The following is a 26,858-nucleotide window of genomic DNA, read 5'->3' as shown; positions in this document are numbered from 1 at the left end:
GCTGCCAATGTAGTTGCTGATGTCCAAAGATGCTGCATATCAAAATTCAGATGAAAAATCCAACTGCATCATGGTTTTTCAGAAATTGAGCATTTTCTGGGGACAAAGTGGCATGAACACCAAAAAACACTCTTGGCTCCAGGTCAAATATGTCTTTACATGCACTGAAAGCATAGGACTCAAAAACCCTTTAGACCTGGGTATGAGGTATTTTTGAGATGGTCAGCATCCGTAAACGATGAGGGATAAGATGCTGAAAATGTCAAATTAGTTGTAGATACATTATCTGATAGATGGTAAAGCGAAACTTTGTTATCATTGCTAGTTTGGCAGTTATTCTTCAAAATATCACGAAAATGATATATCCTCTCAATAGAGTAGATTCAGATATTTTTGCTGCAAATCTTGATTCAGTACTTGTGCAGATCTGATATAAAAATTTCGCTTTAACATCAATCAGATATTATATCCATCATCAATTTCCTGCATTTTCAGTGTTATGTCATCGTCCGTTAGCGGATGCTGACCACTTTTAAAAATACCTCATATCCAGGTCTCTGGGGCTTTTCAGTCCTATGCAATCATGTACATGTGCTGTCACTGCTAAACTGGATCCGAGGTCACTTTTTCATTCTCAAGGCAAAATTTTGCCAAAAACTGTCCAACATCTAAAAAACCATGAAGCAGTTGGAATTTCGAGCTGGTTTTTGGGAAACAGCATCTTTGGACATCAACAAACTCATAGGCATTGGTGTTTCTCTTTCCTTCCACTGGACTTCATCAGAATGGGACGGCTCGTGCTTGTAGATGTAACCAGGGCAGTTGAGCCTTGAGATCGCCTTCCAACTGGGGCCTGATATTGCTTGGTGGCACTGTCAATCACCAAGACTTTTCAGCTCATAGATGATGACTCTGGCACCTGTTTCTCCACTCCCCATCATCCGTTTGATTGGATTTTCAAAGACAAGCACGCTCCTTTCAAGGCCTATTAATCAATACACAAACCAAGCAAAGACTGAAGTATATATAGTTCATGATATATTTATTTACGTGATATTCAGCAATTTTCTCTGGACAGCATAAAATGGTGATAAATGCAGATTATTTACAACCCAAGTCTTTATCTTTCCAAGTATACAGTGTGTCCCAGAAAAACACGCCATCAAATTTTTATATTTGACAGTACTTCATACGCTTCCCTATGTGAACATTTGTGAAACAGAATTTGCCAGATATCCTTAAACTGATATGAAATAGTACAGGCAATTCCCTCAAAGATTTCAGCAGGAATTAATAAAGATTAGTCTTTATTTATTCTTGATTTCAGGCATGAAATACTTGAAGTACTCCCCCAGCCGTTTTCACGTTATAACACATCAGTAAACTTGGCAGACAAGGGTGAAATGACCTAAATCGTAGCTCCAAAGTCCTCACACTATAAAGTATTCCCCAAAATAACTTTTCTGATTGATAATATTAGCCCTTTTGCATGCATATTTCACGAAAATATGACCAACCCAAACTCTACTCCTATCCATATGCATGTTCATGATTTTCCATTCTAAAACACCTTGTTTGCTACAAGAGTGTTGTTTTTTATGTAAAAGAGGTCGTGCCTTGCTTTGCCTGCAGTGGTTTTTGTGTCCTTTGAACTGCTTGGGTTAATACTACAATATCTAAACCAATCCAAATCTCATTTCATTGTTTCGCTTGAGGTGTTTTAGAATAGAAATTGATGTAATTGAATACTTCAAGTTCGATAAGCAAAAACTCACCCAACTTGGCCACTCAAAATGCAACTCTTCCAAATTTAAACAATGTAGCATACATAGCAACAATTTTAGGACAACTATTCATAGTACAAGATTGTTTTATATTTCAAATATGCGCCATAATTCCAATAGTTCCCTGATCAATTTAATGAATATATACAAACTTTGATACACCATTCAAACATGTGCATGCCAAAATCAATTTAATAGTAATTTTTATATACACATAATTACAAATATTCGATTACAGAACTTTGCTAATTTCTTGAGTGGGACGACACATCCTTCATCCATCTCCCATGTGTATCTATTTCACTGAGGATACATGTACCTGGTCAGCCATACCAGAGTCTTTCAAATACTTTGTAAAGACTCTGGCCATACAAATGAATGTTGCATTCCATATCTCTGCAGGGTTCACAAGCCAAGATTTACTGTGAGGGTTAACTTTTAGAGGGAAAAAAGGTTTTTATTCAAGACCTTTTACTTACAGGTTATGTAAAGAAAACGCTCTACCCTGCTGGCGGAGACCCTGCCCTGAGTTCTAGGATTAACACAAAATCATAGTACAGCGCACCAAGCACCTCATGGACAAACAAGATGAGGTCCACTAAAGCAATGCATTGCAGGTGACTTACCTCACCTCTCTTTTACATACAGTGTGTTTGATTACTGGCAAAGCACTTGGATAATAAAGCACCGGATTTCACACCTTGACCTGCATGTCAAAGAACTGAACTGTGACGCAATAAATCATATTTGTTTACCTCACAAAGCCAACACATGTGAGATTGCATGCCCCCTTTTCTCAAAAATCACATCATCAGCCACTCTACCCGCTTCCACGATTGCTCACTATGACCTGGCATGAGATGAGAAGCCAGTTCCAAAAAGAACACTCTAGCGCTTACTTATACAAGCGCTCCACTAGTAATCAAACACATCAACCCTGTCATATTTACATAATGTTATATCTATATTTCTTCAAATCGAAGAAAACTGTAACGTGAACCTCGACCGACAGCGGTAATCCTCTCACCATAACAGAAATACAGAAGTTCATTGGAATATCAATTGTTAACATAAATCTTATATCTATACACTTGGTATTAATGCTGGTGATAGGCTCATCAGTGTATTCTAATAGTGTTTACAACACCAAATTCTAACACCCAGTTCACTGAAATGCGGAAATTTGAGTCAATGATAGCATTTGCATACTGCGGTTCTCCAAGTTGGGCGGTTTCAAGAACCAACACTGCTACTTCAAAACTATCTGAAAAGTGCCATTGCTAAGTGGCCATTTCTCATACAAGCTACCATACAAAATTCATATCATGAGATACTGACATTGCAATACACTTTGATTTTACTTCCCTATACCAATTCTGGTGTTGATCTTCAAGACTGTACAGAAATCTTCTATTTTCAGGAACTATCATTATGGGTCACCCTTTACTATTTTTGTTCATATGCAATCTGGACAACCCTCATATCAATTTATATTCTCAATCTATATCTAATATCATCTCCAGCCGTAGAATGATCAACGAAGCATGTGTTGTGACACAGACTGATATAAAAATATCTACATCTAATAAAAACACATGCCCATATGTAAAAGCTTTAAAAATCCACCAAATGAAACTGCCCACAGTGCAAAAACAGGACGGAGCAAGGAAAATGGACCTGCTTTGATAGCCTTAAGTAAAATGAAGGGAAAATGTTTGTTTTTTGGGTAGGGTATATGTTACATTAGCAGTTTTGCTGTTGACAATTCCAGGAATTTTAACACAATGGGTGAAGAAACTCAACAGTAAAATGGTGAACTTGTTCAAAGTAATACTTTTTCCAGCAGTTTCCCAAGAGTAGTGGGATGAGAGCCAAGAAGCTATATGCACCACCTCTCAAAAACGAGATGGGGGACATGGGGGTTAACAAGTTGGGAGTAATAAACATATTTTTAGGCCTATAACACTGAAGATAACACAAGGTCATAACACAACTGGTAGCGCCTCCTCGCAATTTAAAAACACAGATTTCTGACAAATGTGCAACTGACGTATAGGCATACAGCTGATTAGCATTCATCTGCTTTCTTGTAATTGTCAGTGTAGTGTTCTTTAGTATGCAGCAGATTCTAACTTTTCTAGTCCTTACTGTTGTGCTCTGTCAGGACAAATTCGAGACAAACTACAGACAAAAACAAGTAACTAATCCACCAAATATAACCGGGAATTGACCAAATTCTGCACTATCCCTTATACAGCGCCATCTATGAGACACGGAAAGAACAATATGGAATGCATACATGGCCGTGACAAATAGCGACAGAATTGTGGTCAGAAATGGTTTTCTATGAAGTAAAGTATCACAAGTCATTATTTCTGTACTTCGTTGAAAGTGACGTCGCGAATCCAATGAAGCTCGCTCAAAAACAGATCTTTCATTCTTAAAGCGACAAATTACAAACGACAACATGAACTGTCTGTAAAACCGGCCACGGTGGCTGCACTCTGAATTCATAGTAGATGTCATATCTTAACTTAGTTCCAAATAAGTTCAATTTGTAAGAAGATTAGAGGAGGCATTTAGCACCAATCGGCCATGTATTCGAATCCCTTGAACATTTCCTGATCATCGTCTGTCAGTGGATGTGGTTCCTTGGGCGGCGTCAGGATGGCCAGCTCGGCCGTGAACTCCTCGTCAAAGTTACTAACGTCCTCCATCGAGACGACAGTTGGAATAAATGGCGGCTTCACTTTGCGCATCAGTAAAGCGTCCCAGTCGACATTCTGCAGAAGAAAATAGAATCTTTTTGAATGTATGATAGGTTACATTCCTGTTTGTGATCATTTGTGGTGATACTCCCTGTCTGGGTAACGCAAACACGAGCAAGAGATCTTTATGACCATGTTCCTTCAAGGAAAAGCATCAATTCCCAGAAACTCACAGCAACACGACTGACGATTCTGATCTTGACTGACCAATGGCAAACATACTAAGATATGCCGAGGAGATAACATAGACTGGATTGAATATTCTCTGCTCTTACCCTGAAGAACGCCTGTTTCTTCACATCTTCTGCATCCCTCTCGCTCGATCCCAATCGCCTCTCGGGGTTCCGACGAAGCAAACGCCTCATGATGGCGATGGCTTCAGTTGAGAGGTACCTCGGGTAACGCACTTCATCATTGACGATGCTATCGAACACTTCTTCTTCATCATCACCCGGGAATGGCGACTGAAATGGAAATAGGAAACTTTGAGATTCTGGAAAGGATTTTTATGTGCACTGAGACATCTCCTGTGGTCGAGAGCAATTAACTTTTCTTCGAATGCCATGTCCTTTGAGTGGGACATAAAACAGACATTCCTTTAATATGGTGCCCATGGCAAGCCAAAGACCTATGACTGAGACAGAAAGAGAGAAAGAAGGAAACTCACCTCCCCAACCAACATCTCAAATATCAGTACCCCAAGTCCCCACCAATCCACAGCTCTGGTGTAGCTGGTCTCAGTCAGGACTTCAGGGGCCAAGAACTCGGGAGTACCACAGAATGTACTAGTCCGGTCGTTGAAACCCATACCTTCTTTGCACAGACCAAAGTCGGCAATCTTGAGGAAACCCTCTGTGTCTAGCAGAAGGTTGTCAAGCTTGAGATCTCTGAAATTTGTGATAAGAAGATTTCGATAAATAACAGATGAAATAGCTTGATAAATGAATGCAATAGAATTGATTTGCAGTGTATATTGGCAAGAGCATCTGCTGAAAAAGCAGTTTCACCACAAATTGATACAATGGGCATTGTGATTTCCAGCCCTGCAGGCCCACACGGTAACCCAAAATATGGAGATTTTATATCTGAACCACGGCCATCTGCAGTGATGAACTTTTTATTTACCTGTATACGATACTATGTTCGTGGAGATACTGCAGGCCCAGGACGACACATCCGGTATAGAAGACCGTGCGAGGCTCTGAGAAGACGTCATTGTGAATGTGCATCATCAGATCACCACCTGGGGCATACTCCATAACAAAACAGACATGTTCCTGTAACATAAACAGCAGCTGATTGTTAAACACTTTCACCATTATAGACACGAACATTGTATCATTATTTCCGTGTTTCACAAAGGCATCACGCCACGCTGGTTTGTCAAGTATTACAATCCAAGGTTCTCTCTTGGATTGAACCCAGGCTCTACTGTGTGGTAGCCAGCAGTGATAACCACTAGGCTATGAGGCAATGAGGCTCTTAACCTAGTGCTATTCAAACAGAACCTACCTCTGTCTGGAAACATGCAAACAGGTTCACTAAGAACGGATGTCGTATCGAGTTGGCCACCTCAAATATTCGTTTCTCTGACAACAAACTCTCCACTTCCTCTCGAGATATGATGTCACCCTTTTTCAACGCTTTGATCGCAAAGTATTCACCCGTGTTTTTGTACTGCGACAGTAACACCTGAAGAAAGAAACAAATGAAAGAATTAGCACTTGAAAATCATATCTAAAAGGCTAGCTTGACTATCGGGATCAGTGTCAGGGATGATAAGATGGACTTTTGACAAAGTCTAAGAATGTTTTCTGCTGCCTGTCAAGCTCTCTAAGTTGATGTATCCAAGTTTCCCTTGCCTCCGTTACTCCTGATGTGGTGGTCTGAAACAGGTCACTTGGAATAGAAACAACAACTTACCTTTCCAAAATGCCCCCTACCGAGCACACTGATGCATCTGAAGTTCTCCATGGACATGAACTGAGACACACTCGATGATGTACTTGAACGTACACTAGAAAGAGAGCAAATGACATCACTAAGCTAGTGAAAGAACAAAAGTTCTTCTCGACCACAGTTGTAAACTTCCACCAATGTTATATTCACCACCAGATACTTTCGAAATAGGCTTGTTCAGATTTTCAATATGGCCTGCCTTCTCAAAACTGGTGTAGGCTGAGAGGTTATGCTCACTTAGCAATGCTAGTTTTACTGTTAACTTACCTGTGTTTTGACCTAACAGATGAATTATCAGAAATGACAGACTCGGGCCTAGGGGACACTGCTGGCGGAGATTGAGAACGTTTTTTAGTCTCCATTTTCGATATAACCGGCGTGGTTGGCTCCATATCATCCAGACTTATTGTTTTCGTACCTTCGGACATCAGGGCATCTGGCAGGAAGTCAAACGATGAAAGAGCATTCTGGAGAGAAAGGTTTTAAAATTAAGATGCATCTAACTCATTTTACCTTTTCTTTTTAGGCAGTCAAATGAGTTTTCAACCATTACTCATGTTTTGTCTTCAAAATGTTTGGACTGCTACCAGTTTTGAGGTCCTGTAGAACCAACCAGAGCGACACAGACCCCCCCCCCCCCAGCTTCATAGCCTCATTATGCAGCAGCAATTCATAGCACCCATATCATACAGAGAAGATATTTCCATTGCCCCTGCCCTGTTTTTCAGAGTGGTGCTAACACTTCACCCTTCCCCTTTCAAAAAGATGTGCAAGGTCAACTCACACTCACAATGCCCTCATCCGGTGACCTATCATTTGGAGGAAGGGGCGGAAGCGGCCGGTGTATCATCTCCGGGGCGGCCTCCTGGTGTCGGCTGTTGTCAATAGGTGGCGGTTTCTCCTCTGGTGACAATGGTTCAAAATTGAGCTTGTGGATTGGAGGCCCTCGATCAGATGACATTATGCCTGGAATGAAGATGGATTACTTACAATTGAAGGTTGCGACATTATTTTATGGACATTTTCAAGCTAATTCCCATCTCCCTTGATCTTATGAGCCGACCAGTCTTGTTTTATTACACACGGCTTGAAATACTGACCTCTTTATAAAGCAAAATCAGTTACTTAAATTGGTCAGCCAGAAAAGGAAACTTATGCAACTCATACAGCAAGGCTGAAGAAATATCTCACCAGGAGTGCCTAAGTCAGTTGGCGGACTTAGCTGAGCGTCCGGATCATTACAACTCTGAGGAAATGCACGTTTCATTAACCGGCCCCATGTCGCCACATTGATGTTCATTTGGCCTGGACGATATACATTACGACCTGAAGAGGAAGAGAGAAAATCATTAGAAACTTTATAATTTAGATTAAATGAATTAAACCAAACTCTATTCCACTCACCTTGAGTTAAGGACGGCAGAGGAGACCACATTGCTTTGGCCTATTGACCAGTATTTTCAAATGACAGCGTCCAGCAAAATATCTGTTCATTTTTTATCAATTTAATCTTCGACATTCGAGGTGACTTTATGATGGCATCCCATCAAAAGGCTTATACTTACCAGTATTGGCATTTTGTATCGCCATGTTTTTTGTTGCAACCTTTTTTCAACATCTCAAAACGACAAAATGAGTCACTTGCCATTATTTTGTTTTCTGTTACTTTCCAGCATGCCTGATCTATTTTTCAAGAGTATTTGGGTACTTTGGACATTATAGAGTAGTGGGTAGAATGGAATTCTAAGAGATTACGTCAGCAAATGACGGGGAACAAGGGAAACTTTGAAAACACTAAGAGCAGCTCACCTCAGAATTTCTTAGAAGCTTTGGAAATTTTACAGAAATTCACACTTTGATTGACAACTCAACGTTGATTAGACAGTTTATTGCACTCTTTTTTAGTGAAGGGCACTCTGTAACTACTTTATAGCAGTCTATTACAGATTGATGGCACTCTATTTCAAATTCAATCCTATGTTAAGAGTTAAAGGAAGGGGGACACATCATTGAGATATCACGGAGTTAGGTCATCTCTTATCAAACATGTACACTGGCAACAAATGGTTAAAGATATTACTATTTGAGGTGTGAATGTCTAGGTGAATTACTCACTCTCAAATGTTTTGGAATATCGCCTGTGCCTTAATGCATTGTCTGATGCTTTGTGAGAAAGAAAGGTTTAAACAATACACAAAGGCAAAGAGAGCCAAGAGGCAGGCTTGAACCTAGACCTAATTTTTCGAGGATTTAAGAATGGTGAAGAATAGCACAGTGACCAAAGTAGGCTCAAATACTTTCATCACCAATTATCTAGTCTGGGTCCATTAACGATAACTTCACAATTTCACAGTGCACACAACTGTAAATCTAAACACCATCGAGCTGTTGATTTTTGACAACTTCAAACATGGAACTTACCTTGATGTTTTGGAAATATCTTTCTTTGTCGCTTTAACTTTGGCTTTCTTGATATTGTTGGATTTATAAACGTCACCTGAAAATTTAGAAAGAATAAATGGTTTGGCACAACTTCCAAGCCGAAAGATTCGAGTCAAGTTCAGAGGTACCCCACCCTCTACACCTTAAGTATCTTTGAAAAGCCTCCTGTGAATATTGGGTAAAAAGCAATGCTTCTTATGTCAGCTGCGACTGCTGGCTATTGTGTCAGTGAATAGATATTTACATCTACTCCATGACAGGCTATTCTATCACAACTATCTCAAACATCTCACCTCAGCAAAAATAATTCCCTGCGGTTCTAAGTGTACGACCATGCCATGTCGTTGGTTGTCGAGAAAGTCCTCTAATCGTAAGAATTTAACGCCACACATCTGCCGCCAGTCTCTCCAATAAATCTGGATTTCTAACTCACGTGCCTGGAATTCAAAAGGCTATCGTTTTTAACTTGTAATAGATATCATCCAGGGGAAATGAAGCTCTTCACAACGGGACGAAACAACATCCACCCATCAGTGGCAATGCCTTTCTTAAATCCTGTCAATCAGGAGGTTGAAAGTTCTGACAAGCGCTGAAAACTTAGCCTGATGTGGCCAGCGATAATTGACTGATGGTACACAAAGCCTTCCCTCTAACAACCAAGCATCAGAAACAAAAGTTTTACAATAAAGAGTGTCTCAAAGTCATCAGCCAACTGAGTAGGGGTTCTTTCAAAAATAAGCGAGCTCATATATCTTTGGTTCTTCTCATGAGCAGATATAAAATCATACCTTTTCTAACTCTAATGACACTCTCTGATCCCAGCACTGCTGACTACAGGTCCTCCACGGCGACTGAGCGACCTGCTGATTATCTAGTTTTAATACTGCCATGATTTCATCTGGAACAAAACAAACATCAAACACTAACATGAGCAGTTTGAGAAGATGATTCTTTTTTGATAACCTGTAACAAGTTAAAGACTTGAATAGAAGCCGAAACTCAGTTTTGGTATTGCAGGGCACTCGAACTACCACATATTTCTCAGGCCCTTCAATGGAGGTTCCTCAATCCACTGGAGCCACTTGCTGAAGTATCTTTTCTGTGTTCACTCATCATCCATGGCGGTCTGGTGCATATCAATTAGTTTCCACCATGACAAAGAAACTCAGTTTCAAAAGACTACATCAAGCCAGGATTAGTACACTGCTTTACCAGATTGATTATACAGGTTTTAGCGTAGGCCGCAGTGGACTCTCTAATGACATCTGAGATGTGAATTGAAATACACGTGGAACAGCTGTCACCCATAACCGGCATAATCAACCTAATGAACGGATGTGAAAGTGCCACAAATCTCTATTCTGCTACACTTACAGGATAAATCATCTTTTACATTATATTGTTTGGTATTACCGCGTCCATGGAAGCTCTTGGCTTTGATGAATCCCTTCTCCTCTTTCGTTATACCGTACATGGTAAGACTGTCACGGCGCGTCCGTCCAGGGATGTCGTCCATTAAGTCTTGGCATCCCACCAACCTGGAACAAAGACCATGGGAACAATGAAACATCTTCAAGATGACACTAGGTGTTGTCACAATGTTTGCTCTCCACTCTGCACCTCTTCATGGACTATTCCTCATATTGGCCAAGCCATTTTGTCTTCAGCCAGTGTGATGCTCATAGCCTGCTGAAATTTGGTGCAATTCAGACAGCATTGCGGCGACCAAGCCCTTTGTCAGTATGTTTATCTACCGCACCGCATCGCTACTTACCGGACTTCTAATCGTCCTGTTAGCGCAGCTGGTTTTGCAATAGCTGAGATATTCTGATTAAGTTTTCCCCCCCTCGATCGTTGAGCATACGCTGATGGACTCGCACACTTCAACTCCTCCTGTAGCACTTTCGACTTTGGGGATCCGGGTGTTAAGTCATTTAAACGTCGTTCTAGAGACAGTCGTAAAAGTTCATATTTTTGGTGTGATTCTGCGAACCTAGCTTGTGCCTGAAAAGGAAACAGAAGAGAGTTCTTATTCGAGATATTCATAAACCAGACCAGACTACAGATTTGAACTGCTGTCGAATCCTTAGAAGAAGGAGACTGAGGATAATGGAGCAGTTCAGTTGACATGTAAGCCCCTCCCTAACCTAACATTAGAGTTCTTACATCTAGATTCAATAGCAAGACAGGGTGATTCCAACTTAGGTTTATTTTAGTTGGAAGAATATCAAAGTCCTATCATTTGAAATCAGCATGATATGAAACCCCTCCCCTTTCCACTCACCTCTTGTAAAGCCTTTTTGTCTGGGACTTTCTGACTTTGTAAAATTTTCACCACATTTTTGGCACCATCTATCATGGCTGCTTCTATTCGTAAGTGATGGCGTAACTCTTCTATTCTAACTTCTGTGGGGGATAGCACCTCTTGTTGACCAGATACTGAAACAAGAATGAACAGAACATCAGCATCAGCTAAGAAATAACATTAATTGGAAGGCTAAAATGAAATGGCCAGGGGTCATTGTGCTCACTGCATGATGCTTAGTAGACAATTTATGCCATTTGACCCCTCATACCCTGAAGGGTCTTGGTTGAGTTTATACCATGGTCCTTTGCACTCAGAACAAAGGCTGCTGGAATTTTGCTTTGAAATAATAAGTGGAAACAACAAGGTTTACTCATTCTTGAGAGATTTGTGACATTTCTTAATACTGCATCATATGCACTTACTATCTCCATTGCCTGAACCCTGCTCTGAGCTCTGCTGAACCCGTAACAATTGCATCCGTATTATTTCTATTTTTGTCTTGGCATCTTCTAACATCTGTTGAGCTTCGGCGAGCAGTTTTTTATCCTTTGAGACGCCGCTACTATACATGTGGATCATGTTCTCCGCTCCCTGTTTGACCTGGAGAGAAAGGCGAAATATGATTACAGGGACACAACTACAGCCTTTTCTTTCTTCTTGGTATACTGTTTTGGAAGCAATTATTGGCATAATAGAAGAGTGTTGGACTCGATATCTGAAGGTCACGAGTTTGAGGTTCGGCCAGTGCCACTATGTTCTCTCAACTTGCCTGGAATGGCCAAGTGTAGCAGAGTATGTGAGCTTCGTGGTTTCTACAGCAAGGTTTCAGCTTTAGTCTGGGGAATGAGTGTAAAGTGCTTTGAGACAGTATAAAGCTGTATAGTATGAAGGATAGCATACCTTGTTTTCTATATCTAATTGTTTATGTAATGATGCTAGCCTCATGGTGAGAGGATCGACACTGTCATTTTGCTGACTGTCCTTCTCCGGGGACTGGAGGATTTCTGGAAAGACAGAAGAGTCAAAATAGTGAATATCAAACGCCACGCAAGAGGATAGTTGCACGTCTCAGTCATACAGATTGAGTAGTGCTCGTGGCACATGGATGGCCATGAACTGGACAGTTCTGTTTGGAACTAACTGGAGCAATGACAGTGAATGAGCTATCATCCGCATGAAAATAAAACAAACTGTCATCCTAGCACTTGGTGTAAAATTGCTGATTATCGGCTGGCCGCTCTACAGGTCTTTTGTTGACGGTGGGCGTCAAGTTGTAAATAATAACCAATATTGATTGACCAAGAGAAATCAATGAACTTTTGCTGCAATGATATGTATGTACATGTATACGTGAAACTGTCAGGTAATAATATATGGTACACAGGTGAAACATGTATATCTGTATTTTACACGCATGACATGTGGGGTACGGTATTACACGCATGACATGTGGGGTACAGTAGGACACTTTGTGTCAAGGGTGTTGGGCTGACACACAACCCTGAGACAAGGAACATCACAGTGCCATGTATTGGACCCCTGACTTGGAGGCTGGGGGTCTGAATCCCTTCTGCAAGTATGGCTCTCCCGAGTTGAAGTTCAAGGGTCAAATGATTCACTGAGTATCTGTTCCCACAGACCTCAAAGAAGGTTTATAATGCTCTGACTTATTCATCCATGGACATCTGACATTCACTCTTATTATCGCATTTGCTATTGAGAATGGAACAAGATACTCTTGCTCGCTTTAAGCGGAGCTAACATTCTTGCATCCTTTTATCTCTCGCTCATTCCACGAGTAATCCAGCATTGGTACCATCTATGTTGGCTATCTCGTATGCCTCTGCCTACAGACGATGAGGCCCAATTCCTCTACTGCAGTTAACCCATCACGGTTTGCCACTTTCGAAGGATTCGTGGTCAGTTAACAGTGTGAAGCCAATGGCTCAGATCAAAATTACTCCAAGGGGATGTGTCTTCTCAGGGAGGTTCCACTGTACATGCTTTTCCCCACTCAACCCACATGAGCAACTCACCAATGACTAACCTATAAATAAGACTTGTCTAACCTGGCAGGTAAACCAGCTGAAAACCCACATCATTTCGTGCGCAAGAATGAGAATCAGGTGATGGCACTTTGACAAGTTTATCATCAGCAAGGAAATATTTTGTACATCTTTGTATAACTTATCCTTCACTTCACCTATGAGCAAGGAACCCACAGTATGAGTCTGGCCGATATCTTCTGCAACATCAACCAAGGATTCTTTGAGTCGCATCAACACCTATTGACAACTGAAGCAGGAATTCCTCCCACGCGTTATGTCCAAATTCCAATGTGATGAGACAATGAGCTCCTCAAGGCATATTGACTCAAACCCATCTAGATCTAACTCATCAGTCATTTCAATTCAAAACATGAAACCTTTTGTTTTGTTTTTCTCATGAAATATTCAGCGGAGTTCCACCTCCAGTTTCCTGTTGTTGGCATCTCGTTACGAAAGCCCGGGTCTGGTTTCGTCTGCGGTTTTAGGTCGAGTTACTGCCTTGGCTTATCATGACTGTTCATATCAAGGTATGTTTTAATTGTAACTCCAAAGTCAGAAAACTTGCAAATCTGAAGCAGATGAGGTCATGGGCACTGGAAACTGATTCGCGCAGCAAGCTCCATACAAGCAATCAATGAACTTTGCTTGCAACGGTTGAGTGTGGCTAGATCTATTGATTTGCCAACAGGTGATTTTCAAATACGTATTCTTATTCTAATCACACTGTAGAAATCTATAGTTTGTGTCCCAGCTGCCCTGAATGCGAAAATCTCATGGTCTTAACCAGTCGAGCTTGTTATTGCAATTTGATGTGTATGTGTTGGGTGAAACAGGTTTTGTCCGAAGTTGGTCCTCAGCAAGTCCCAAGCACGGATGAATAAGCACAGTTTTTACCAATTATGGAGAATTGTTTCTGTCACCAATTGACCAAATGATAATGGTCATCTGATAGCCCTGATATTTGAAATATCCTGGGCAGAAGTGACATCATCTTGACTAATGAATTAAACAACCAAATCTAACCTTGCCTTCATGGCTCCAGGATAGTTTTCAATTGAGTAATTTAGAGTAACCTGTTGAATTTATATTCAATAATTAAAACGCTCTTCATATAAACATACATGCATCTGTGACAGAACCAGCTCTCATTGTCAGACAGATTTCGATCTTCTATGTTGCTATATGAACAGTGTGACAAGAGTTCTGATTCATGATATGCCCAGGGGCAAATCACAGAGATTTGCAGTTATGACAGATAAACCATAGCTATACACCTTATGCCACCAAAAGAAAGATTCTGAACAAATAGTCCTAAACCAATAACTCTTCTGCCAAGAGATACCTCCAGCATATTTAAAGATGTCTGATATCAGGATGCACCACATCCACAACAAGTTAAACTCCATAAGATGTAACCATATCCACAACCTGACAGGCAGAACCCGAACATCATGACTGAGAAATGAGAGTGACTAATTCGATGAGACCCAAAGCACCCATGAAGATACTAAAATAGAATTCATTATCTAGAGTTGATACCAATGCCCAGAACTCGAGAATCATTCATGTTGGATCTGCGATCTTCGCTGCTTTAGATTGAACTTGAGAATTTGTCAATGTTCAAATGAAGAGGTATGGAAGTATCCAAGGTCTGAAATTCTATGAAGTAACAGTGGTGATTTGACCCCTCCCCCTTAGCATATGTTTTGTACGTTTCGAAAATGTTCACATATTAAGGATGACCTTAGCCCTCGGACTATAAAAGGATATGCCGTACTTCCAATACCCCTTTGAGTGACTTGCATTATGGTACAAAACTATCTAGATCTAAAACAATTACTAAATTGATTTCACACAGGGAAAAAACACAGAAGGAATTGCAAGGAGGTCTAAGACAAGAAAGAAAAGGAATTGAAGAAAAATTACAAATAAATTCAAGTGATACTTCTCAACTCTTCGATAGAAAATGTTTTTATCATCACTCAAAATTCAATTTGTTAAAAGAGCAAATGGACTGGTTTATCTTTTTTAACCAATATTGCAGGTTCAGGTTTTAAAAAAGAATTTATCTTGTCAATCTAACAAGACACATAACGATAAACACCAAGTTACAATACAATTGCACGATGAATTTTAGGTGGTGCATGACCTTGACAAAGTGGGAATGTGCAATGAAGGAGAGGAATCTTGAATGTCGATGATAGCGACTTGTTTATCAGTAAACCAGGACACATCAAACGCAATAGTCCTACCACACCATGCTGTTCCACCATCCCCAAAAGGAATTTTCCACTTTTTTGAGCGCATTGCCAAATAATGCTTTTTGCCCAGTTACCGCATGCCAGCTTTGTTCCGAAGTGAAATGATACGAGTCGACCAAACGCTTTGCCCAAGATCACAAACATAAAGTGAGGAAGCCAGTGTTGTAACATGATGTATAGTAGTGATAGGTGTCTCCACACAGAATGAAATCTAAGCCATTCAAACACATCACATGACACTACCTTTTGTGGACGGAATGGGCGGTGCAGACCGCCGTTTGAATTTCATGTATTTATCCTTCTCCGAAGATTTTTTTCGTAAAAATGCTGTAGGAAAAGAATGGTTGGGATGAAATATTATTTGGTGGGGAGGATATTGTTAAAACAGCGAAAGAGGCAAGTTAACGCCACCACCACAATGACAAGACTGAGGGGGGGGGGGGCTAGCTTTTCCTCACGTCTTAAAATTCAGTCATCAAAGCACTAAAGGGTCAAAAGCAAGAGAAAGTTTTTAGATGCGTCTAAAATCTGAAAAAATTGCCCTTCGTTTTACTGTCAGTATCAAGATGGGTGTGACAATAGTGACTAATTATATTTCTGACCAACATTAAAGGCACATTGCCAAAACTGACGAGGTGTACTGTCAGTACATCATATCAGTATTTACATTCATGCAGTATATCGCCTGTAATTCATTGTATTACACCCAATACTTCCATGACCTATAAAATGTATTCAGCCGATTTTCTACATGACAAAGGCCTAGAATAGGAAGCCTGTCTGATATCGTGCTTTAGAACTGAACTGTACGTAGGCTATGAACAGTTAAGTTTGTGTTTGAGAATAAGTCACAATCTCATCATAAGCAAGCCCCTAATATTACAACCCTGCCATCATCCTTTGGAGACGTGTATCACTCTCAATGACAAGACAAGATTTTGCTGGCAGATTTTCCTAAAATCTTACCTTGTGGCGCCGACTCATTTTTATTAGCCATCAACAGATGAGCGTTTAGTTCGTTCAACTCCTGGTGTAATTCCTGAAGTTTATTGTTCGCCTGTTTCACAATACTATTCACGTTCGCCAAACTCTTTTTATCCGTTGTGGCCTTCCGGAGGTTTTCAGCGCCCTCTTTGATTTTGAGTTCTCGGCGTATTTCTTTTTTGAGCGTTTCCTTGACATCCTCCAGGCGGTGCTGAAGGTCGTCCTCTGGGAGATTGGCATCGATGTCATAGCGTTGGCCAAGCTCTTGGTAGATGCTCTGACGGAAATTGGCCTGGAAAATATGACAATGAATACTCGTGGTAAGAAAGATAATAGATGCATTCCTTTTTCACGATAAACCATGTAAAAATCTACCTCATCTTGACAGACTGCATCTCAATGTTATCATATTTGATACTTTAAAAGAAGAAGTTATAAACTGAACTCGTCCTCATGTAAACTGTAGTGTATTGGAAGTGACAAGGCCAACCCTGAAAGTAAAGACGTACAAATTCTGAAATAAAGCAATTATTCAAAGCACTCCCTCCTACACTGAAGTCCATCTGGCCAGGTCTACATATGATTCAAGTAGTTCACACATGAATCGTATGTAAACCCGGCTTCTGAGGAACACAGTGATGTGACATCACTTTCGCATCATCTGAGGCTCAGCTATGCTGTGCATTGTGAGTTCTATTCTCAGGTTGATTGTCGGTGCGACATCTATCTTGCTGTACACTGGATCACGAAATGAGAGCTGGGAAACCTGATTATGACCCCCCCCCTGTAGTGACTGATAGCAAATAATTAGATGAATTGAAAGATCATGCAGAATGAGGTACAGGTTGTTAAAGGATGAAGCTTACAGTTAAGGCGCTCGGCGTCACTTGACCACTCGGACTAGGACCAATGCAAAGAAAGTTCCGCAACGATCCGCTAGGTGGCGGGGATGGAGGCTCTGCTAAATTCCACAAAGTCGCCTGGATAAACGTGTCATTCACACGAAGCATGCTGTGGTCAATGATAGGTGGCAGCACGTGGAGAAAAGCGAGTGCAAAGCAAAGACTAAACTAGTTCTTAAATTCAGAAACGATAATGAGTTCAGGAGAAAACTTGTTTATGACCTTTTTTGTATTCTTTGGGACATTTTTCCGCAAGGCACCAGCTTTGATGCCGATATTTTTCAGAATTTTATCGTCATCGTCAAAGGAATTTGCTCGTGATTGACACACTAAACTGATTGACGTGATTCCACCAGTGTGAACTGAGAAAGTCTGGGTGTCCGAGGCATCTGCTGATTTCACACCATATTTACGACTCATTTTCGTCATTTTGATCCCTGGAAATCGAAGTATGTATCCAAGGTGCCAATGACACTTCACGAAACAAACATAAAACCTTAAGAGAGCTTTCCTAGTAAACGGGTACTCCAAATTCACCTCACTTTAGCTGAAATATCTGCACGAGTGAACTTCGATCACTTCACTTCACTGTCACAGCCACAGGTAGTTGATGTGGCTAAATAGTCCATCCACAAAACTGATATCTGAACATTCGTTACTGGTAATGAGGTTAAAGACGACACAAGATGACCATTTTAATAGATCTATTAAGTCTGAAAATCCAATGTCCGTCCATGCAGGCGTTGTAGAGACCTATTTCTTTAGAGCCTCAACCCTGCTTTCAAATGATGCTATTTGTCCCAGAAAAAAAACCTCTCAAGTCACAAGGTATCAAAAACCAAACTTCCAAGGTTGTTGTGACCATAAAGGTCTATGCACTACAAACGGTACTGAACTAATGAAGGTATCCACAATATATGACCAAATCCTTAAAAATTCTCCTAATTAAGGCACATACCAGTTGGGCTGTCCTATCACGTAGGAGGAACTGTTCTTCATTTACACAAAGGCCCTTGTCTTTAAATACCTTTATTTCCACTAGGCTTATCCTGCTGAATAAAGTATGTCTCTAATCTAAACCAAATTTTATGTAGATTTAGTGTGGTGAATGTGCATAAAAGTCCGCCCAAGTAAGGACGGATATTAATATTCAATGCATTTCACCTGACAAGAGACAAATTTGAGGCACTATAGATACAATCATAATCTACTCCTTTTGGTCTACTTGGGTTGAAAAATTTATCAACCAAAGATAGTGTCTGGTAGGAATCCTGGTAAAATTTTCACATTTACTAGAACAGATTAAGACATATTAAAACCCAGTAAATCTTTGTAGATATTGAACCAAGTTAGGTTAAAAAATGACTTTAATGGAGGGACAAATAGCAGTTAATAAATTGGTTTTTGTAACCTCTAGGATAAACGTTTTGCCTGAGGCCCAACAGGGTGATCAACTATGGGTAATGTGACCGTGTGAAATTTGATACTCGCCTGCAAACACAAACAGACGATAAATGCTTCAATGGGTTTGGATTTTATGCAAGAAATGTTGTGAGTCACGATATTGGTATTGAAATAGGGCTTGTTTAGACTGTCTAATTATGTATGCCTATTGTAGGTCACTTTATTCTGATGTCTGATACCTCACGTGGTTTATCACCTCAAATATGTAGGCACTACATAGACTCAAGGGACTTGCTATCTTAGAAGATGCACATCACTGCAATTCCTACTTGGGAGTCAATGATGGCCAGGTGAGTTTTATTGGAAAACAACAAGAGAGAGAAAAAAAGGAACCCTCAATGAATTAGAGCCATGCAAAGTGGTTCCAAGGAATTTTGTCTATGATTCACCTCTTCTTGAATACAAAATTTCAAATAGCAATTTAGCCTTGGGCTGAATTAGCACATCAAAACAGGAAATTAAATTGAACAATTTGTTAACAATGAGTAAATGAGATGCACAAGGGGGACAGCTCGGTCAGATCAGAGAGTTTTTATCAGACACAGAACAATAGACAAAGAGCTGTTACAACTGTAAAGTATTCCCATCAATCTTTCGATGACAAGGTTGGTGTTGGTGAAAATTCGAAAACACTCCCGAGCATTTTGGTGACTACCATTTACGCTCTACGCCCAGGACAGGAGTACAGGAGGAGTCATAAGCTTATGTTACCATTGTTAGCAAAAAGCAATGACAGTATGGTTCTTTGATCTACTTGTCTTCGGCTATAGCCTATCAGCAATTATGCCAAATCACTGAATAAATTCTAAGCCAGGTGCTGCCAAGTTACAGAATGTGATTGGTGGCTAGGCTAGACTGCTACGCTTTTGGCAACTATCAGCGCGATACCTACATTAAATACCGGATAAACAAGAGAACCTGAGGATCCCATCCATCCATCACTCCTTGGGCGAAGCCGTTGGCTGAGTGTACGGCTCCGTGAATGTCGCCTTTGTGCCAATGTCCCGCTGCTGCTGGGTATATGAGATGCCCGCCGGGGTTGAACAGGTGGCAAGGATCCATCATTGGCATCCTTCTTGGAATCCTTGGAGAAAATGTCCTGCAACAGGCGCCATCTTACAGAAAACATTGCAACTAATCCAACAGAATTATTATCATGAAATGGGCATATATCCAAAGTATTTATGATTTTTGAAGAAATTGAGAATAATCCAGTTTTGAATTTCAATCAGTCAGACATCCGTGGCTCATACATGTAGTTTTCAACGTTGTATACACTGGACATTTGAATAGTTTACTCAAATGCAATACCCTTCATTCACAGAAATGAAGTTTGATCTTTGAGAAGGCTCTCGTGACGATCTTGTGGTCATGCTTTCCTAAATTCAAGTCATTTGCCTTCAGTAGAAATATACAGACTATCCGCAGTTACTTCCAAAGTCTACGAATCTTTTCCTGATCCTACATAAAGACGGAATCTTACATCCCAGGTGTAAAACGTTTCTAAATGATGTCCAGAAACAGAACTAACTACAGCTGTTCTGAAAAAAAGATAATGTTTTGCTAACCATTGAGGCCAGATGCGTTTCCTTGAAATATCCCAGTAACATGTTTCCAAATTTCTGAGAAGACTGCCAAGTTTGGTTGACTGTTGGCCATGTGGGTCTAGACTGACAAAAAGACTTGTATATATCAGCACATCCACCCTTCAGAATGACTTTTAGATCAAGCTTGAGATAGAACTGTCAGCTACATGCAAGACTGGCCCGAGATCGACATCGAGAGCTTCAATGAATAGCCTACTTCCAAAGATCGTGTTGATCCAACATAAGACATTTACAAACTTAGGATATGTTTATATGTAGATTTTGGGCCACATCAAATAATCAGATTAGGACAAACAAGGTCAACACTGAGGCCAATATCGCTGTCCAAACTTGATATTGGTTTATTAACCCATTCAGGTTAAAGGTGGAGATGCTTGTGCCCTCCCGGGACTGTCCTCACAAATAGATAGATACCCTTATATCGCTTATCATTTGCTGTTAGCAATGGCCAATGGAGGTGACGGATCCAGGAAACCTGATCTCACAGACTTCATCTAATCATCACGACAATCAAGATGCAAGTAATCCAAAATCAATCTCAAGAACGTTCAATGTAATCACATCCTAATGACTAATGTACTTGCTTTTATCCTAATTTGACGGTGACTTGATATGAGAAATGGATTAGCTTGACATGCGATTGGTTTGGCAAATTGACCACACCTATGTACGCTGTAGGCACAACCAGGAAGACAAGGTTAGCTCCTGCACTAGACAAACACTAGCAGTGTTTACACCATACAAATTTGACCCAGCATATTTAACCTGGTTCAGAATTTGATTCAGATCAAACAACATCATGCAGGTGTCAACTGACCTCAACATAAACCTTCAACAGCCTGAATGCACCTCTCTCTTTGCACAACAAGGAAGACACAAAAAACCTCAAAGAGCGATCAGTCTCTTCAAAAATTGATATTACTTTGATATCTTTCAAAGTATCCCCATCTTTAATCCAGAAAACAGTAATCCTACAGAATGCAAACTTCCATGACTCGATTCAGAAAGAATTCCAAACCTTGATCAACAACCAACACAACGCGGAGACTTGGTTTGCATGACACTGTAAGTCACTATGTCACCAAAAATGGTGATAAAGCCAAAACCCGCATATTGAAAATACACACAATTCACTGTATACATTGCTTTATAACCTGACAATTTATAGAAACGTGAAATATGAGTGCTATGCACAGGGCGTATGTATGCAAGGTAAAAGTATATCAATTTCTTGTTTAACTAGACAGTATCCACCACATAATGTGGGTTTTTTGTCACTCTTTTAAGCAATACTCATCAGGTCTAACCAGATTTGTCGAGCAGTGGCAACAAACCAATACCACAGGCAAAATGGTAATCGTTTTTTGTAGCTGAAGTGGTGGTACTTGTAAGGATGCATCAATATCAATATGCAAGCTTTTAGAGCAAATTAGTGATAATCGTTTGAGCGATATCAAAACATAGCACTCTGTGACCGTCATTGATTGTGACAACAAGTGATGTCATCAACACAAAAGGCTGTTACGTCAATGAGTGAATATACAGCAGAGACATAATCAGTTGTGTAGCATGTTGTTATTATCATCACTTTGTTTAACATGTTACACTTATGACTGAGAGAATCGCCGTTAGAAGCTAATGAAATCATTATTACATTACTATATTATAGCAAGTGCATGTACTGTCAGTGACATCTCGCACACCTTACACATGTATGATGATAAGGCAAACTAAGCGACATGAATGCCTATTATCTCTAAACTGTCCATCGGACACCATCACCTGATTCACCAGGATCATGCACTTGGAACACCAATGATTTACAAACAAGTTATCAACACTGCCTGGCCTAAAACTTTTATGAAGCACAGACAATAATGATGTCCCAAGTCTGACAAGTAAATCAAATTCTCAAGAGCACACTTTACAAATAGAAATAAACAGAGCATGAAAATTCTTTTCAAATAAGATCTCAAACTGAATGTAACAAATTTGACAAGTGCTTTTCAGGTCATCTTTGAGATTTGACAGTTAAGGAAGGTCAATGCCAAGGGATGACAAGAACAATCAATGTTGCTGTTTCTGACAAATATCATTGTTTAGATAAACCATTTGTTTCCCACACACTGAGAAAACCAGCAACCAGCATTACAAGAGAGGCTCTCAGGTCGAACCAATAAGGGAGGCAACGACCAAGCTGACCCTGCAGGGAGAAAGTCCTTGTGATGAAGTCACATTTTAAGGCAGCAGTAGTTGGAGAAAGACAGTGGAAGACCGACGCTCCAGATGGAGCCAAAATAAGCTGAGTATTTTGGACACACCATTCAACAGTGCTGCCCCCACTTGGTCAACAAAGAAACAACATTAGGTGACATTTGTGGACTATGTCGCCTCCTGAATGAAAACAGCCTACACACTTAAACAACAACTTATAATAAGCCACTTTGGGTTAAATGTAGACATTTTTCTGGTCGACAAACAATAATCTTGCCATACTTCGGGTCAAGGAGGGCTCAAATGTGTGTGTAGGCCATGGGCTAAAGAAGACGTTGGATTGTATTTGGCCATACATGAGGAGGAATTTTATGTACAACACTATAGCACATGTCAGAAAATATATCAATACATGTACATGAACATTTGACCCTCATCAATAAAATCAATCCATCAATTATTGAACATGTTATTATCGGGAAAGGCGTGTGTGTACAACCCATTCAAATTCCGCCCACTGAACTTGCAAGAACTCAAACGAAGAATTTCAGTTTTACTGATGAGCTGGTTTCATTGGAAGTGCTCCAGTACAAAGGTCATAATCCTGCTGTAGCATTTTACAGCATCCAATTGGACCCGGGACCAACCCCCACTGGAACTTGTATGTTTTAACACTTTTATGTTATAAAGACAAGTTCTGTGTCAAGAGAAACCTACATCGCACTAAATGCCAACATAGGGAGGATAGAAAAGTCTCCTCTCCGAGATCAATGCCAGGATTCCTGGTGATATCACCATCAGCATGCGGGTAGGTGGTTTAGCACCATGCCTACAAGTTATAAGTACGACATACACAGGAATACTCACAAGTATGCGGGTAAGCCGGAAAAACATGCCACAAGTCCTTGAGCCAAAGCAATTTGTTATCCTCACTATTTCCTTGATTACTCAATGCAACATCATTTTCCGAATGTTATTCCATTCCATAGAGGAAGTGATCCAGAAAATCAGGGCAACAGGGAAGCAATGTCCATGATTAGACCTTCACAAGGTATAAAGTTTTTGGAGGTGCATGACCACGTTCCACTCTACAACCCTTGCCACATTATTGTCTAACATTCCCCCATCAGCCAGTGTCCATCAGCCGCAATCTTCAATTCACCACAAAATAAAAATTCACGACAAATTGAGAAAGGAATAGAAATGAGAAGCGATGTTGAATATGACGTCTGCAGCATATGATGAACGCAGACAAAGCCAAAGGAAGCAATTCAATAACAAGTCAAGAGTCCAAGTCAACAAAGGAAAATGTAGCAATTGAGTAAATGATTGTGTTTAATTGGACCACAGGTTCTTCAGATGAGTTATTACCCAATATAAGAGATATCATAACATCCCTCAGTTACAATAATTTCTACATAGTAGCAATAACAAATATACACAGTGGAGAAACGGGTGCACCTCCTCCACTTAGTTTTATCTGGGCCACATGGCATACAAAGTTGTCACTGTGCAAAGACATCAATAAAATGCTTTGTGTACTTTATCAGTGAGTGTCAGTGGCAGTGACAATAAAATTAAAAGAGCTGCCTGACAAGCCAGCTTCAAGTTCAAGTAGCTGACTTCTGAATAGTTCCTTTTCGTAATCGAAGGACAAGGACATGAATATGTCCTTGACTAGCCATCCCAAAACTTGTCCTGGGACGTATCCAACTCACCTGACAGCTTTATCCCAAAGCCGTTCCTCTCTAAACTAACGCAAAGCTAAACATGTCTGGACTAGTGAAGGCAAAAACCAGTCACTTCGCACATGCAGCTACTATCGCTCATCTGCATTGTTATCACAAAACACACTAGGATAGGAAGGAGTATGCAAAAGGGCAACATTAAGGATGCGAAGTGCAACAAAACGACAATAAAGACATAAATGAGTTACCACAAAACGACATCTTAGATTCTTACCACACGATACATAAACTTCCCCATTCCAATTTGTAACAGTTACATCCAACTTGGTGTATGAACAACATACTTCAACCTCAATGCCAGCACAGAAGAGTTCAGGTAATGGATGAAGCCATGACTGACTGAGTGGCTTTACCAAGAATTGCTGATAGTGATATCATTTTCAAGTAGGCCAACATTTGTAGCTCAAACACTTAATAGTAGGATGACATCACCTCTAAAGAATTTTTCTTGTTTACAATACAACAAAAATGTGTTTGTAATGAAAGCAGTACGTGTCTATTGGTTCCTCAAAATAGTCAAATTTTGTTAATTTTTAGAACATTTTACAAATTGACTTTGCCACACAATTCTGCCCTTAATGGCCGCAACTGCTCCCTGCCTTTTACCACAAATTAGTCAAAAGGAGATAATGAGCAGAGGCCTACAGCATGGCAAGAAGAATCCTTTTTTTATAAGGAAAAGTTACAAGTACATGAGAGTGCACTAAATCCAAGGGACAAACAAACAAATCATCCAGCATCAATTTAAAAAACCGACTGTATTGGGTTTGACAAAATGTCCCACAGTTGAGTCAAGCAGCATACATATGCATGTAACTCCCATTGAACCAATTACACAACCGATGGACAATTATTGATAATTGATGCCAGCAGGGTGCTCATAACTCTCGAATTCCTACACAAATGATAAATTCCACGACACAACAATGTCGATGATTCACTGCATGGCTTGAGGCAGGGTTGGGCAATTTCACTCACAAAAGAAGCCATTTGCTTGGTACTTCTCATCTTATTATGGTTGGTACCCGAGTAAAATATGGCTAGCTCTGGCTTACAAAATATTTTTTAACAATACATACACATATTACTCAATTGTAAATGTAGGCAAACATCATCAGAATTCATATTGTAGAATTTACAATATTTACAGTGTAACATGTATTTATTTTGGCCTACAGGTAGGCCTACAATGTCGAATGATAACTACAATCAATGAATCATGACAATTACCATAATCTTCAAAATTACCAGTTACTTCAAAATTTTTGCCCAGAGATACAATGTAGAAAAAGACTTGAAAACTTTAGTTGATGATACTGATATTAATTGCTATTGCCCACTTCAGCTGGTAACTAAAGGTTGTAATTGTAAAGGATGTTCACAGCATACATTACACATGTAGCAACGGTGCCTTTGTTTGAACAATACCTCAGAATCTGTGGTTCACATATCATTGTATTGTGCACTCAATATGATGTCGGAATATTGCAGGTAATGATATGTTTGACCCAGTGCTTTCACTGTATGCATCATCATTCATACATCCGATTTCACAGCAAATACAAGAAAATGACGCGTCTATGCGATAAGATCAGAATGAAATTATTTTAATCGATTGAAGCTATGCAACTTTACGACTAGTTAAACATTACTTAATAAAAGCTATTGAAGCCTAGGTATCTTAAAAATCAAACCAAGGTTACTGAAATGGGGGCAATATGAAAAATCACCACTGCGCTGTCACCACCACCACCACACTGCCGGTTCATGAGATTGAGACGAGGATCGATGATTCGATGACGTTTTAGTACTCTTACTTAGCAACTTTCATGACTTCGGTGCTAGGGAAAACCATAAAATACAACATCAGGGCGATATATCAAAATGACAACCACTGAAATACAATGCACAGGTAGGACACTTACCAATAACCCACACTTGCACAACTGTCAGGTCAATAATGCATTGTTTTGAAGCGATACATACCTGGTAATATGACGACGACCCAGGTTCACCGGCCATTTTGGATGTGTTGGACTGGACGAAGTCACCACCCAAAACAAACTTTGTCTAGCTGTGATTACTCATCTATCACTTGAATAAATAATCTGATTTGTTCTTCACATAGAATATTGCTTTTTCCTTTATCCACGGAAATTTGGTTGTGATCAGAATCTCCTTTAATGTGTTTTTGTGTGTTTGTATACAGAGTTCAGCCTACGGGCACTGTCCAGAAATTTTGAGTGAATCACTCGTCAGCCAATCAGCATGAGCCTTCTTTATAAATGTACGGAATTCCCATGTCCAAACACAACCGATAATTTTATTGGTCAAACTAATATTTATAAATTTTTATCAAAATTTTTATA

The 26,858-nt window shown here is 40.0% G+C and overlaps 1 protein-coding gene across 5 annotated transcripts; it reads right to left on the bottom strand.

Moving 5' to 3' along the window:
- Positions 1–1,025: 1,025 nt before the first annotated feature.
- LOC135500934 (serine/threonine-protein kinase N2-like) lies at positions 1,026–26,727 on the bottom strand. Of its 5 annotated transcripts, none has more exons than XM_064792630.1 (21): positions 26,476–26,727; positions 19,813–20,019; positions 16,537–16,846; positions 15,814–15,897; positions 12,162–12,265; positions 11,684–11,861; positions 11,238–11,392; positions 10,728–10,957; positions 10,328–10,491; positions 9,742–9,851; positions 9,247–9,390; positions 8,933–9,008; positions 7,703–7,837; positions 7,296–7,477; positions 6,779–6,978; positions 6,476–6,569; positions 6,065–6,244; positions 5,678–5,829; positions 5,220–5,439; positions 4,828–5,016; positions 1,026–4,567 (listed from the first exon to the last, which is right to left on the bottom strand). In XM_064792630.1, exons 1-21 carry the CDS (start codon positions 26,509–26,511, stop codon positions 4,364–4,366), a joined length of 3,354 nt encoding a protein of 1,117 aa, XP_064648700.1. In that variant the 5' UTR covers positions 26,512–26,727; the 3' UTR covers positions 1,026–4,363. The 5 variants fall into 5 exon arrangements, with proteins under 5 accessions (XP_064648700.1, XP_064648702.1, XP_064648701.1 ...); XM_064792632.1 differs by lacking the exon at positions 26,476–26,727 and adding an exon at positions 21,546–21,628 and having other exon boundaries at positions 19,813–20,461; XM_064792631.1 differs by lacking the exon at positions 26,476–26,727 and adding an exon at positions 21,450–21,579 and having other exon boundaries at positions 19,813–20,461.
- Between the last annotated feature and the right edge of the window lie 131 nt (positions 26,728–26,858).

The sequence above is a fragment of the Lineus longissimus genome, chromosome 17 (assembly GCF_910592395.1).
Source record: "Lineus longissimus chromosome 17, tnLinLong1.2, whole genome shotgun sequence".
Taxonomy (NCBI): domain Eukaryota; kingdom Metazoa; phylum Nemertea; class Pilidiophora; order Heteronemertea; family Lineidae; genus Lineus; species Lineus longissimus.
This window is presented reverse-complemented; position numbering and strand designations above follow the sequence as displayed.